The sequence below is a fragment of the Chiroxiphia lanceolata genome, chromosome 11 (genome assembly GCF_009829145.1).
Source record: "Chiroxiphia lanceolata isolate bChiLan1 chromosome 11, bChiLan1.pri, whole genome shotgun sequence".
In the NCBI taxonomy this organism is placed as follows: Eukaryota; Metazoa; Chordata; class Aves; order Passeriformes; family Pipridae; genus Chiroxiphia; species Chiroxiphia lanceolata.
Genome location: NC_045647.1, coordinates 7241993 through 7254704, shown reverse-complemented (window position 1 = coordinate 7254704; position 12712 = coordinate 7241993). Strand labels below are relative to the sequence as shown.

Sequence of the window (12712 nt, the reverse complement as noted above, 5' to 3'; positions counted from 1 at the left end):
CAGGTGTCCAAGTATCAGCTAAGCAAACAGTCAATTAACATGTCTGTGTGTAGGCAGAGCTGGGTGCTCCCTGAAGCCACCAGGTGTTTTGAGAATTCCTTGTTCTTAAGAACTACCTTTACAATATACACTATTTTAGCTGAAATGGTGCTAGTAATGTAGAAATGTTCATGGTTTGCTGTTAATTAAATAACACATTCAATGATGGAATATGACCACTCGATTCAAATGCTCAGATTTTTGGTTTTGTAGAAACCAAACTGTTGCTGCTTTAAATGTTGTTGCTAAATAGAAACAACAGGCGGGGGAAAAAAACCCAACCAAACAAAAAACCACAATACCCCAGAAAACAATAGTTGACTTGCTATTCTCAGGAGTGTTCCATACTGAAGGTCTAGTAGACCATGCCAAAGGATTATCATGAAGTAAAAGTGAAAATGTTGGATCTAAGATAATTTTGACCATTAGTAAACATACTTACAAATTATTCTTAACCTTTGATGAAATAACATATGTAAGCTTGCTGGGCCTGAGGATAGGGGTCTCTTGGCTTTGTGTGTCTGAGGTCCAGGGCTGATTCTCACTTGCTTTTTCTTTAAGATTGAGAGAGAGCTAAGCTTTAGTGCCTGAGGAATGTAGCTCCCAAAGTTTGAGGAGACTCCCATAACCCGCTGGAGACCAGCATTGAGTGGAACCTCGTGGATTACAGTGAGGGCTTGAATCCTCTTTGCTCTGTGTGTGGCAGGGGACCTCCCAAGCCAGTAAAGCAAAAATGTTAATGTAGCAAATGACAACATGAAGTATTTAAGAATTGTCTCTGTATGGGAGCTTAAAACCCCCTTTTTTTCACTCCTTTTCAGAAAGAAGACACAGCTCCTCCAGCAAGCCGCCTTTGACTCCTCCCTCCTCTTCAGTATTTTCCCTCATTTCATCTTTCCCTTCAAAAAACAAAGGTAGCAGTGGAAGTGGGAGCAATCGTTCATCCAGTGGAGGTACTAGTGCACCATCATCAAATTCCAAGTTGTTGAAATCACCCAAAGACAAGCTGCAGATCAGCGGAAACAACAGGTTAATGCATTCGGTACAGCACAGCAAAGTCCCCCACGATAAAATGTGAGTATGCATTTTGACAAAGAATTAAATATTACTACTTGCATAGGCACTGCTCTATCAGTAGAGTTTCCTTTTGTTTCAGAGGGGTTTTGTTTTAAGAGATAATCACTTCAAACTCCTCCAGATCTTTTCCAGCAGCCTAGTCCAAGATTACAGATAATGCGCATGACTGTGTTGAACAAGATCTCTTGCAAAGGTGCATCTTAAATCACCATGAATGAAGGTCATTTCACTAGGGGCTCTTAATTCTTTGATCTGATCTGCATACTTTGATCTTAAGGGAGTTTTAGCTCTGATTCAGGTGATTTTTGACCTGCACTGCTGATATAATTTAATGTCACAGAACAGGGCATTTCTCACTGGACATAACGATCCATTCCAGTTGCTTTGGTGATAACTCTGTCTTTTGAACCCAAATAATGGTTTCTGAAGTCCCTGAGGACACTCTGAAATACTTACAGGGAAATGAGGGAAAAGAGGTCAGAAAACATTATGGACATCATAAAAAATATGAAAATTAAAAAGATAATAAGAAAATGAGGAGTAAAGGAGGAAGGTCTACATTTGCATTGGGTATAGATCAGAGTATTGTTGAGCAATAACATATTTTAACTACTTTTTTTCAATTTTCTTCCCTTTGTTTTTCATCAATAGTATGACTCCATCTGTCAAAGTGGAAAAGATTCATCCAAAGATAGATGGTGCCCAACTGAAAGCTGCTGTTGGTCCAACTTGTTCTACTACTGTGAGTTCCTCAATAAAGACTGGCCTTAATTGTCCCTCAATACCAAAGCCACCCTTGCCTTCCCCTGGACAGATACTGAATGGTAAAGGTCTTCTCTCTGTGCCTCCATTTTTGGAAAAGAAACCTGAAGAAAATACAAATAATAGGAAATTTTTACATAAAAGATTGTCAGGTAATTATTTTTAATTATTATTTGCTATATTCCTCTTAGTAATGTATCTATAGAAATACATATAGAAATAAGTTTCAGGAGCAAATTAAACGCTTTTGTAATACTTTAACTTGTAATAAGTTTTTTTATGTTACAATTTAAGTCTGTAGTTTGACATACACTTAAATGATGCAAACACCTTGAAATGTGGCTTTTGCTTTCAGAAACTGTACAGATCTTAAGGCCTGTCAGTCCCAACAGTTTTAAAATTTTGCTCTTCTACTGTCTTTAAAGATTTTAGTTTCCTTCTTTCTATATGGAAGGTTCAAATGTACATAGAAAATATAAAAACTAGCACCTTTTAAACTGAAAAATGGAAACCTGTCTGGTCTTTACACTTTTTAAACACAATTATTTTGAGTGTTAGTAGAATGACAGCAAAGTTGTTGACACCAAAACCAACAAACAAAAACCCATTTTTTTTTTGGTCACAATCCATAATGATGGTGACCTCTTCTCCTAACAGGCAGAATCAGCTCCTCCTTTGGGGTCACTTACAGGTGTAAATGTCTCCATTCTCTTTGTAGCCCAGAGATCTGTATTTCATCACACCATAAATTTGCTGAGAGTGTAGAAAATTTCATTTGTACAGTTTTATTGTGCATTTTTATTTCTACATTTGCCTGTGTTTTATTTGAAAGTTTCCAATATGGTTAATTTTTTTGTAACGTAGCTAAATGTTATTAGTATTTCTAATGTCTTTTGATAATTTTCACTTTTGTGTATCTCTGACAGAGAGAGAATTTGATCCTGATATATACTGTGGTGTCATTGATGTGGAAACCAGGAAACCTTGTACTAGGTCTTTAACATGCAAGGTAGGATATCAGAATCAGAATAAGATTATCTGGAGTTTTAATTCAAATTCCTGAGGAATATGATAGAAAATGGAAAACTACAAATTTCTACTGTCAGTAATTACCACTTTAAATGCTACCTCTCAAAACATGTTGTCCAGAACAAAGAAGGAATTGTTTTTGAAGTTCAGTTAATTATTTATTCAAAAACATGTTTTTTAAAATAACCTGAGGAATTGTATTTTTGTATAAACCCTTTAAATGTGGATGCTGACATGGGACAGTCTATGCTACTCCACATGTGGGTAGCAGGGGACCAACACGTTCCTCTGTTTGGGGGTGTAGATCATGAATTTTAAAATTCCTCATAAGCATTAAAAATATTATTCGTTTATGCAGGATTTAAATAATTCAAGCTCTCCCCCTCTCACACCCCCTTCTCTCCCCCCAGCAGAGTCTGCAGCAGGTACTTGGGAGGTATTTGTGTAAATGTTAATGCTGCTGGATGTACAGCCACAGCCAGCTCAGAAATGAGGCTCCTACAGAAAGCCATGGAACATGCCTAGAGGTCAAACTCTAAATTAAACAATCCATAAAAACTTTCAGTCAGACAAAATGTCTCCTCTGGCTCCAAAATCTTGTGGGACAGAGGGGTATCACTTGGTCCCTAGGAAGCAAAAATCCAGATTCCCTGGAAGTGTGCAATATTTTGCTGCTTTCCTGCAAAGCAGCTTAACCTGTCAGTTTGGGAAGCATCTGGTAAATAAACCACCTACAGAACAAAGGTAAATGAAGCTGGCACTAATGACCCAGAGGAACTGAACTTGAACACATTGCCCTTTTGGAATTACAGAGGGGAGGAAATTGTTTTGCTAATGGAAGAGGGGAAAAGCTGAAAGATTTTACAAGAGAAAAATGCAAATCAAAAGTGAAAAAGAGAAAGAAAGTAAAAATATTTCTTAGGAATTACTTATAACTACTGATAAAATATTTTTGGAATTGCTATTTGTGTCTGAATTATGTGATAACTTTTGCCTACTAAAATGAACCAAATCAAAGCCTTGGTGCCATATTAAAAAAGGTATTCTGTGTGACTTTAACAATTCAGAAAAATAACTTCCATCTATTTCACCTTACTTAGAATTTGTGCCATTTATGCACATACGCATCTTACTGTGTGTAATGTTCAGGACATTCAAAGAACTTTGAGTCCTGTCTGACTCTGGATTCTGCTGGATGTTTTGCATTCCTTAATATCTATTTGATTACATTAGTTTTCAAGGAATATGTTAGTATATAGTAGGCAGCAAAGTATTTTTATAAATATTTTTCAAGTCTCCCATTAAGTCTTATTTTAAACGTTGATGTGTTGAATATTTTCATAAGTTAAAGTAAATATTATCTCTTTTTAGTTTTGCAGGAGTTGGCAATTGAGATATCAATGTAAAAAAAGATTTTCAGTTCTAGTGTTAACCTTATAAAAAACGTGGCAGTTCACGTTTTAAAAAGAAATTTGAAAGAAGCCTTTTACTGAATTACTGGTTTTGTTACTTTGTATCAGACAGGAATATAATCATCCCCCAAGCCATTTTAAGTTTGTTTTCTAAGTCATATTTGCATTTGTTTACTAAACCAGGAGTATGATGATTTTCTCTGTTTTAGAGCTGTAGACGGGTGTTTTGAGTATTTGACTTTGACAAATGTAGTAGCCTGGGATTAATGATTTATTCATGGTTCTGCAGACACATTCCTTAACCCAGCGGAGGGCTGTACAGGGTCGAAGAAAACGATTTGATGTGTTATTAGCTGAGCACAAAAGCAAAACCAGGGGAAAAGGAACTTCTTTCGACATTCGGATCATCATCAGCAGATGCCCCCTCTCAGGGAACCACATCCCTCACCTACTAAAACTTCCCAGGAGCTGCACCAAAATTCTCATGGAGTTACTCTTACAGAATCAAAGCCTTTATTACCTAATAAACCCAAACCTCACCCCCCCAGTCTTCCAAGGTAAGGAAAATCTGCAGATCCAGTGGTATGAAATTAATAGAGGGAGCTTTTGAGGGTGCGATAGGGATCTGTTGGACGGGGCAGTGTGTTTGCCCTAGGCCTGATGACTGTGTGCAATTAGCAATTACCTGCTGAGTGTAACTCCGGGTGAGGTGGGTTTGGTGTTTGAAGCAGTAAAAGCTGACTTGCATCAATAACAGCAGTTCAGCAACAATTGGGCAATGCTGCTTTTCCAGGGGTGCCACCATACCCCACGTCCTTCTGCTCAGTGGGTGTGTTCCGAGACTATGGACAACACCAGGAATCTGTTAATGTAGATTTCCTTCTGTCAGTAATATTAAGCACTTAAAGGGTGGAATTTTTGACTAGACTTGGTTTGATAACACCTGGTTACTGCTTGCCTTGCTCAGGCCTCCAGGCTGTCCAGCCCAGCACAGTGGAAATGCCCCCAGCGAGTCTCCTTCTGTCCACGAGTCCCCTCACCCTCCCTTGCCTGCAGCTGAGCCAGCATCTCGGTTATCCAGTGATGAGGGAGAATGTGATGAAAAAGAAGAGCCTGTTGAAAAACTGGATTGTCATTATTCAGGTCATCATCCTCAACCAGCCGCTGTACGTTTTAAAAGTTAACCTCGGTCTCCCTGGCTCTAAACTTGTAAACAAATTACTTGGGGGTTTTAGGGCGGTTTTCTATGGAGTATGTGATTTTATTTTTTCTTTCTATATTTGAGAAAATTTTGTGGCCTAGTAGGCGGTGAAGGTTTAACTAGTTGCAAAATAAACATACAAAAAAAATGTGTTCATAGCTCATTTCCCAATCCGAAGAAACTAAAATGCCAAAATACTAAAGATGAAATTGGTAACTGCTCTAAAGGACTGTGGGTTTGGAATAAGGACATGTAAACAGTGTCTTTTTGGTGAGATTTGTTATTGGACTTCCCCTCTACACACCCACACATTTTACTCAAGGTATCAACATCACATTAAAGGTGGCAGTAAAGTGTTTCATAGTTAAATCTTGACAAAAGCTAGTTAGTCTAACTAAAAGCAAATTTATTGCCTAGACTGTATGTCAAATTATCTCCTTTTTTTTAAAAACAGACTACAAGCAGATAGCTGGTAGCTCCTCAGAAGTAGATGTTACATATATATATATTTATAATTTTTTTATACATACACTCAAACACACACTGCTGTATTTCTCTGTTTAATCAAAGGGATTCAAATTTGACTTTTGCTTTTAGTCATAAGTCTGGGAGTATCAGATAGGAAGAGAAAGATACCAATACACCAAGGCCAAAAATGTAAAATAGTTGTTATACCATAGAAATAAAAATACCAATTTATATTTTTTTTATCCTTTATCTAAACATCAAAAAACATATTATTTAGCAATATTTGTTTATAAACAAGTGCTTTGTTTTTAGAGAGTTGTTACTGGAAGTAGAAAACACAATGAAATCTGTCTTTTCAGTTTTGCACATTTGGTAGTCAGCAAATTGGAAGAGGTTATTACGTGTTTGACAAGCGGTGGAACCATATTCGATGTGCACTTGACTTCATGTTGGAGAAGCATCTTAATTCACAAATGTGGAAGTGAGTATAAGTGAAAGAGTTCTTATTATTCTTGGTATTTGTAAAAGTACATGGAACCTGTGATTCTAGTTTAAGAACAGTAATCTTATGTTCAGATTAATCAGAATGAAGGTTGATGGGCTGTGCTTTGTTTTTTGCAACAATTAACTGTCAATTTCATGAAATATTTCAGTGGCATTAATCAACCTCAAGAAACAATCATTTTAATGGAGCGTTGTCAGACTGGGTACTAGTCTGAAGAGTGGTGGTTACGTGGGATTTTATTTGTGTCTTTCTGTTCACCTGCAGGAAAATTCCTCCAGCATCCAGTACCACAGCATCAGTCCGTGCTCCACATCGGACAAACTCGATGCCTGCTTCCCAGCACGGTGTCAATGCAGCAGGTTTCCTCTTACCCACCACGGTTATGTCATCGCCAGCGTTGGTCTCCTTCCTGTGTGTCTGAATAATAAATCGTACCATCCCACGGAACGACACTAAATGCCAATCCTGCTGCTTTGGGGGCAGTGGATCCTGTCTGCAGTATGCAATCGAGACAAGTGTCTTCATCCCCTTCAACACCTACAGTGCTTTCCTCTGTACCTTCACCTATGCCCAGCAAACCTCAGAAAATGAAATCCAGCAAATCTTTTAAACCTAAGGAATCTTCTGCTGGCAGTGGCACCTGTAACAGCACCGGCAGCGTCAGTAGCAGCGGCGGCTCAGGAAAGAAGCGTAAAAACAGTTCCGCACTGCTCGCACCTTCTCATTCCACAGAGTCCTTCAGAAAAAACTGTGTGGTGAACTCTGGAAACTCTGGGACCTCCTATCATCCGTCGGTGACAGCTTCATCCCACAGTGTTGGCCTCAACTGTATGACTAGCAAAGCTAACTCTGTTAGCCTCAAACATGACCAATCAGGGAGGGGTCCTCCGACCGGGAGCCCTGCGGAATCCATAAAGAGAATGAGTGTGATGATGAACAGCAGCGACTCCACGCTCTCCTTAGGGCCCTTTGTTCATCAGTCCAGTGAGCTGACTGTAAATTCACAGCAGTTTTCACATTCACATATTCCCTTGACAAATTAATAGGAAAGAAAAGAAAGTGCTCACCTGGTTCAAGCAGCATCAACAGCAGCAGCAGCAAATCAAACAAAGTTGCCAAATTGACATCAGTGAACAATGTTCATGCAAAACACACTGGTGCAATCCCAGGGACGCAAGGACTGATGAACAATTCTCTTTTTCATCAGGTAGGAAATTTTGCCTCAAACTAAGCCAGCATGAACAATCATTGATTATTCATGTGCTTATATTACATGTGTTCTCTTAATTATTAGGTAGCCAATTCCAGGTCCTGTTCAAGTGAAAGATACTTCTCATATTGTCCACTACTCAGAGTGTTTTTATAGTACATTCACACAAGTTTTTATTAACACTGTAAAAAAAAAACCCCTATATTTTATGAAAGTAATCCTAAATGTGGTGTTTCAAGTTCCTTATATGTTGCCTGTGAATTGCTTTCAGATGAAATTCATGTATTTTAAAAATATAATTTTAAAAATCTCTCCAGCCTGCCGTGGAACTGAGCTGTGTGCCTCAGCCTGACTCCTTGTTTCTGTGTCAGGAATAAACATTCTACAAAGTGGAACGTAATGATGCTGATAACAGAACTGTGATACTGTGATAAAATAAGCCTATTATCCCAAGGTGTCATTGACTAACTTCTTAGTAATAACAAGATTAAATGTATTTATAAGATAGAAACCTTTTAGTAGGTAAAGTGAACAGATATGCTATAAAGGAAATGGATCTCATAAGTTTGTAAGATCCCATTTTAAAAATTAGTTTGGGGTTTTATTGTGTTTTAAACAAATCTCACTGGAAAAGTAGTGTCTTCAGGATTGAAAACCCAAGAAACTTTGTTTCCTCTGCTGCTTAAACCCTGAAGTCTGTGCACCTGGAGGGCCAGGAGGTCAGTAAGAGCTTTATCAGAGTGGTTTCTTAATTTCAGTTTCAACCACAGAGGAAGATTTTCACCGTTGTGTTTACTGTGACAAAAAAAAAGCATTCAGATGGCTGAATTTTTTTTATACTTACCTAATCATTACTACCTCAACTATGGAATATAAATTAGAAATATAATTTGAGTGAAAGGAAGGAAATTGTGCCTGAAAACCATTGTAATCTAAGAGCTTTAGTGTCAAGTTAATGCCAAGCATGTTAACAGTGTCAATGTGCCTGAGATTCTCCCCAAAATATACTCTCATCCAGAAATGTGTTTTCAGAGCTTCTGCTCCAACAGCCTGGCTCACTCATCCTTCTCTCTCTTTTCTTGCTCCCAAGCCAAAGGCCCGTCCCTGATAGCTGAAGGCACCACGGTGAGAAACGAACTGGACAGTTTTCACTACAAGCAAAACCTCCATCTGGATTTCTGGACTCCAAGATGCCTTGAGTTTTCCCAACTTCCCATGGTCCTCAGGTGTGGAAATCTACTGGACTGTCACTTAAACAAGGAATTTCCCTGAAGCCATGTCTGTAGCAACGAATATACTAGAAATGGACACTGGATGAAGTTCAGCCACATAATTGCTCTTATCAGTGTTAACAGTGGTCTGGACTGTTTGCTACAAATCTGTGAGATTTTCCTTACAGGAGTACATCATCTTGCCACTATTTGACATAGTTTGGCTGGGCAAACGAATGTTTTCTGGGGGGAAATAAACGTTACTGTGGACTTATTTTTATACTGATGGTGTCTTTTGTAGGTGATAGCTAACCAGACAGACACCCTCAACGGAGAGGACCCCACGACAAGGGGAAAAATGTGTGAGGCACAATGGAAAGAAGCCCTCAAGAAGGGAATATGGCTTTAGTGTTTTTATAGCAATGTTCCTTTAATGGAATATAAAAAAAAAATAGCACAATTCAAAAACTAGTCTGTTTGCCCAGCCTTTTGCAGGTAATTTGGGATAAGAAGCTATCAGGAGTTTAAAACAAAGCAAACCCGACAAAAACAGAAAAAACTTGTTTGAGGCCATTGCTCAGAAAACAAGTATAAAAATATCGTATTTGTGTGATACAAAACCTATTTTATATTCTTTTGAATAAGATTTGATTGTGGAAGAAAAGGTAATTTTGTTCTTTAAAAATTCCAAAAACATCAAACAGACAAAGGCAAATAACCTCTAAAACTCTGTGCCCAAAGAACGTATTTATTGACCTATACTGTATACCATAGGCCTTTGTTATTTTAAAAAAGATAACTTATTGGCGAAATTAGGCTGGATTTGTCTTTCAGCTGAAGAAATTAGCCCTTTTAAAACTAAGTTTTTAAAGTATTTAAATATTTTCTAAAAACCATAAAATTCGTTTGTGTAACTAAATTGTTAATATGAGATACCTTCCACCACTCAGTGAGATTTTTTTGGTCAAAACTCTGGAATAAACACCAATTTGACAGGAGAGTTCCCTGTGAAGCACAGGTTTGTGCATCACAGTCACCCCACGCCCACCCAGGCTTTATGAGCACGGGGGGCTTTACACAGTTTTATATAGTCCAGCCAATTTTTATGAAATATTTTGTCTTGCATCAAAACACCTCAAAAGTGAATTCCACTAAAGGGCTCATTGTATTATGGTTTGACCCCTCTGGATGTTTTTGTTAAGTTTTTAAACATCAGGTAAAGGCTCAAAACTAACTAAAGTTTCATTAAGGGGGCAAAGCAAAGGAAAATTAATTCCTAACCAAGGAGAATTTTTTTTTTCTGCCTTAAAGGGGCACCAGCTATTGCTGAGAAGAGACAATCTGAGCCTGTCCAATTGTTCAAGTAGCCCAGCCTTCTCCCCATTCTGGTGGCAAGTAGTAAGTACATCAGGGAATCCAAAGCCACTCTGAGTAGCAGTTGCTTAGCTGTTTACCTAACAATGCTTTCAGTTTCACCTGAACTTCCTACAAAATCATTGTTATACAGCAAAACAAGAAGCCTCTATGCAGACACTTTAGCTTTGAATTGATACAAAAGATCACACTGAGAAAGCAATGTACTAGAGACTCTTATTATGCAAACTTTTAAAAAAAATAGTAGACAACTTTTCAGGAACAAAAGGATTTGTATTTAATAGGATGCCCTGTTGAAAGGATTGTTAGAACTGCAATTGGTTTAATGTAAAAGGAACCAAAGTAATGTGCCACAAAGAGAAATCAAAGCGTATTAAATCCTGCACATTTGGAGTGAAATCCACGCTCCGATGAAGTCCCTGGGGCAGAGCTTCCACTTCAGGACAGCGTCAGTCACAAGTGCAATTTGACTCTTGGTAGACACAAAGGTAAAGGAAACAAAAATTTGGCAAGATCGGACAGTAGTGAGTTTGTGATCGAACTCTCCTGGTTTTTTAAGGTTCTGTTGATCTGAAAGCAAAATGGCAAATCCGTGCTCCTTCGGTAGCGGGCAGACGTGTCAAAAGTGAATTCCTGTACAGAGCCAGTGTCTGCAGCCACCTGTGTCATGTGGGTTTGAGCCATTGGGAGCAAAGAGTTAGAACATAAATTCTGTCTGCCCTTACAGACCTGCTTAAATATATGTTTTAGATCTTGGTTATAAGCAGAACATTGTTCCTGAAGTTTATTGTCACATAGTTCTTACTGTAAATAATTAAGGAAGCTTAAAATTAATTTTCCTTGCAAAAATTGAATTTGCAGTGGCTGGGTTGTTTCTAGACAGATTTTGGTATTAATTTAAGAGATACAGTTTTTATAGTCTTTCCAACTTCTCGTTATGACTCCTGCAGTTTTCTTAACCTAAAAAATTGCTGCAATGATGAACAAAGAATTATACAAGAAAAAAAACATACTTTTGTATCTTTATTTTGGAATTTCTTGTTCTATTATAAATATTGAAGTATCCCTATTTCAGAAGACATATTTTGTTAATTGATTGTACATATTTAAATATGTATTTTTGCACAGGTCTTTTTTTCTTATATCCAGTTTTGGTACAATTGAGATCATCTAGTATTTATTTATTAATTAATTAAAAAAAAAAAAGAAAAAGCAAATACCTTTTTATAATTTGAAGTGGTTCACTGCCAAGCCAATAGTTAACATGCCTACTTTGCAACGTTAAGGGATGCCTCCGTTTTGTGAAAGCCGTGTCCCTTTTCCTGTCTTGGGAGTGGATCCACGCAAAGGATCGCCCGGGTCCTGCGGTCGGGTCCTGCCCCGGGAGCCCCGAGCGCAGGATCGGAGCTGGAATGGTCGATGTGGCATTGCTTATCAGTTGCCTGATTCCCAGAAGATCCATTTAGTTAAGTGACACACTGCTTCTCTTTTTTTTTGTTTGTTTTTTTTTTTGTTTTGTTTTTTTTTAGTGTTCGTGTGCGTGTGTGTGCGTGCGCATCCGTGTGGGTCTCATGTGGTTTAAAACTAACGGAAAAACTGAAAGTGCCTGATATAACTAGTTTTAAGCTTGGACTGTTTAGACAGCTTCTCCTTAAAAGACTTGAATGTTCAGTTGAAATTTTGGAGCTTGCTTTTTCCACCTATATATATGTGTGTGTATATGTATGTATGTGTGCATGTATATATATATATATACACATACATATATATGTATTTCTGAAATTAATGAGATGGGTTGACAAAAGAAAACAAATGATGCTGGTAACTTTTGTAAAATCTTTTAATTCGAATACCTTGTGTTGGAACAATCCCATTGATAACTGATATTTAGAATATTGCCAAGGGTATGAAATATGGTTTTAACCTGCAGTTTATTTAACTGTCTCATTTTGGGAAGGGGGAGAGTGGTATTCATTAATTAAATACTTTAGAAAATGTCCAAAACTATTGTTATTCCAAAACAAACAAAAAACCCCAAGTAAGTACCTCTTAAAACCACAAAAAAATAAAGATGTGATTTACAAATGGCATTTCTAAGGCAGTTGTCTTCCTGTAAGAGTTCTCTTGCCAAGGAATCTCTCTCTTGTCTTTTACTCATTCTGTCCTGGAGGAGGGAATTGGGCTTGGAAAGATTCTTAAATGTTTCACTGTTCAGCAGAAAATAATCATTTTTACCTTTTGTGCGAGATATTTTACGTTTTAAAGATAATTTTGAAATGAGCACTACATAATGTCAATGTGAATGTAGGCCTTGGAAGCATCTTGCTCGGTGTTGAGCCTGGTTCTAAAAGCAATCTCCTGTGTAAAATGTGTGAATAGTTTGATAATTTGTATACATAATCAAGAGCATCTGATCAGCTGAAC

General features: G+C 37.7%; 1 protein-coding gene across 1 annotated transcript in view; it reads left to right on the top strand.

The window, feature by feature from the left end:
* ATXN7 (ataxin 7) overlaps window positions 1–12390 on the top strand; it is a 60431-nt gene extending 48041 nt beyond the window's left edge. The window contains 11 exon segments of the mRNA XM_032698678.1: window positions 861–1113; window positions 1768–2030; window positions 2805–2887; window positions 4609–4695; window positions 4698–4876; window positions 5287–5485; window positions 6348–6469; window positions 6758–6922; window positions 6924–7522; window positions 7525–7700; window positions 8794–12390. Coding sequence (XP_032554569.1) covers window positions 861–1113; window positions 1768–2030; window positions 2805–2887; window positions 4609–4695; window positions 4698–4876; window positions 5287–5485; window positions 6348–6469; window positions 6758–6922; window positions 6924–7522; window positions 7525–7700; window positions 8794–8811 — 2144 coding nt within the window. The 3' untranslated portion in view covers window positions 8812–12390.
* The last annotated feature ends 322 nt before the right edge of the window (window positions 12391–12712 follow it).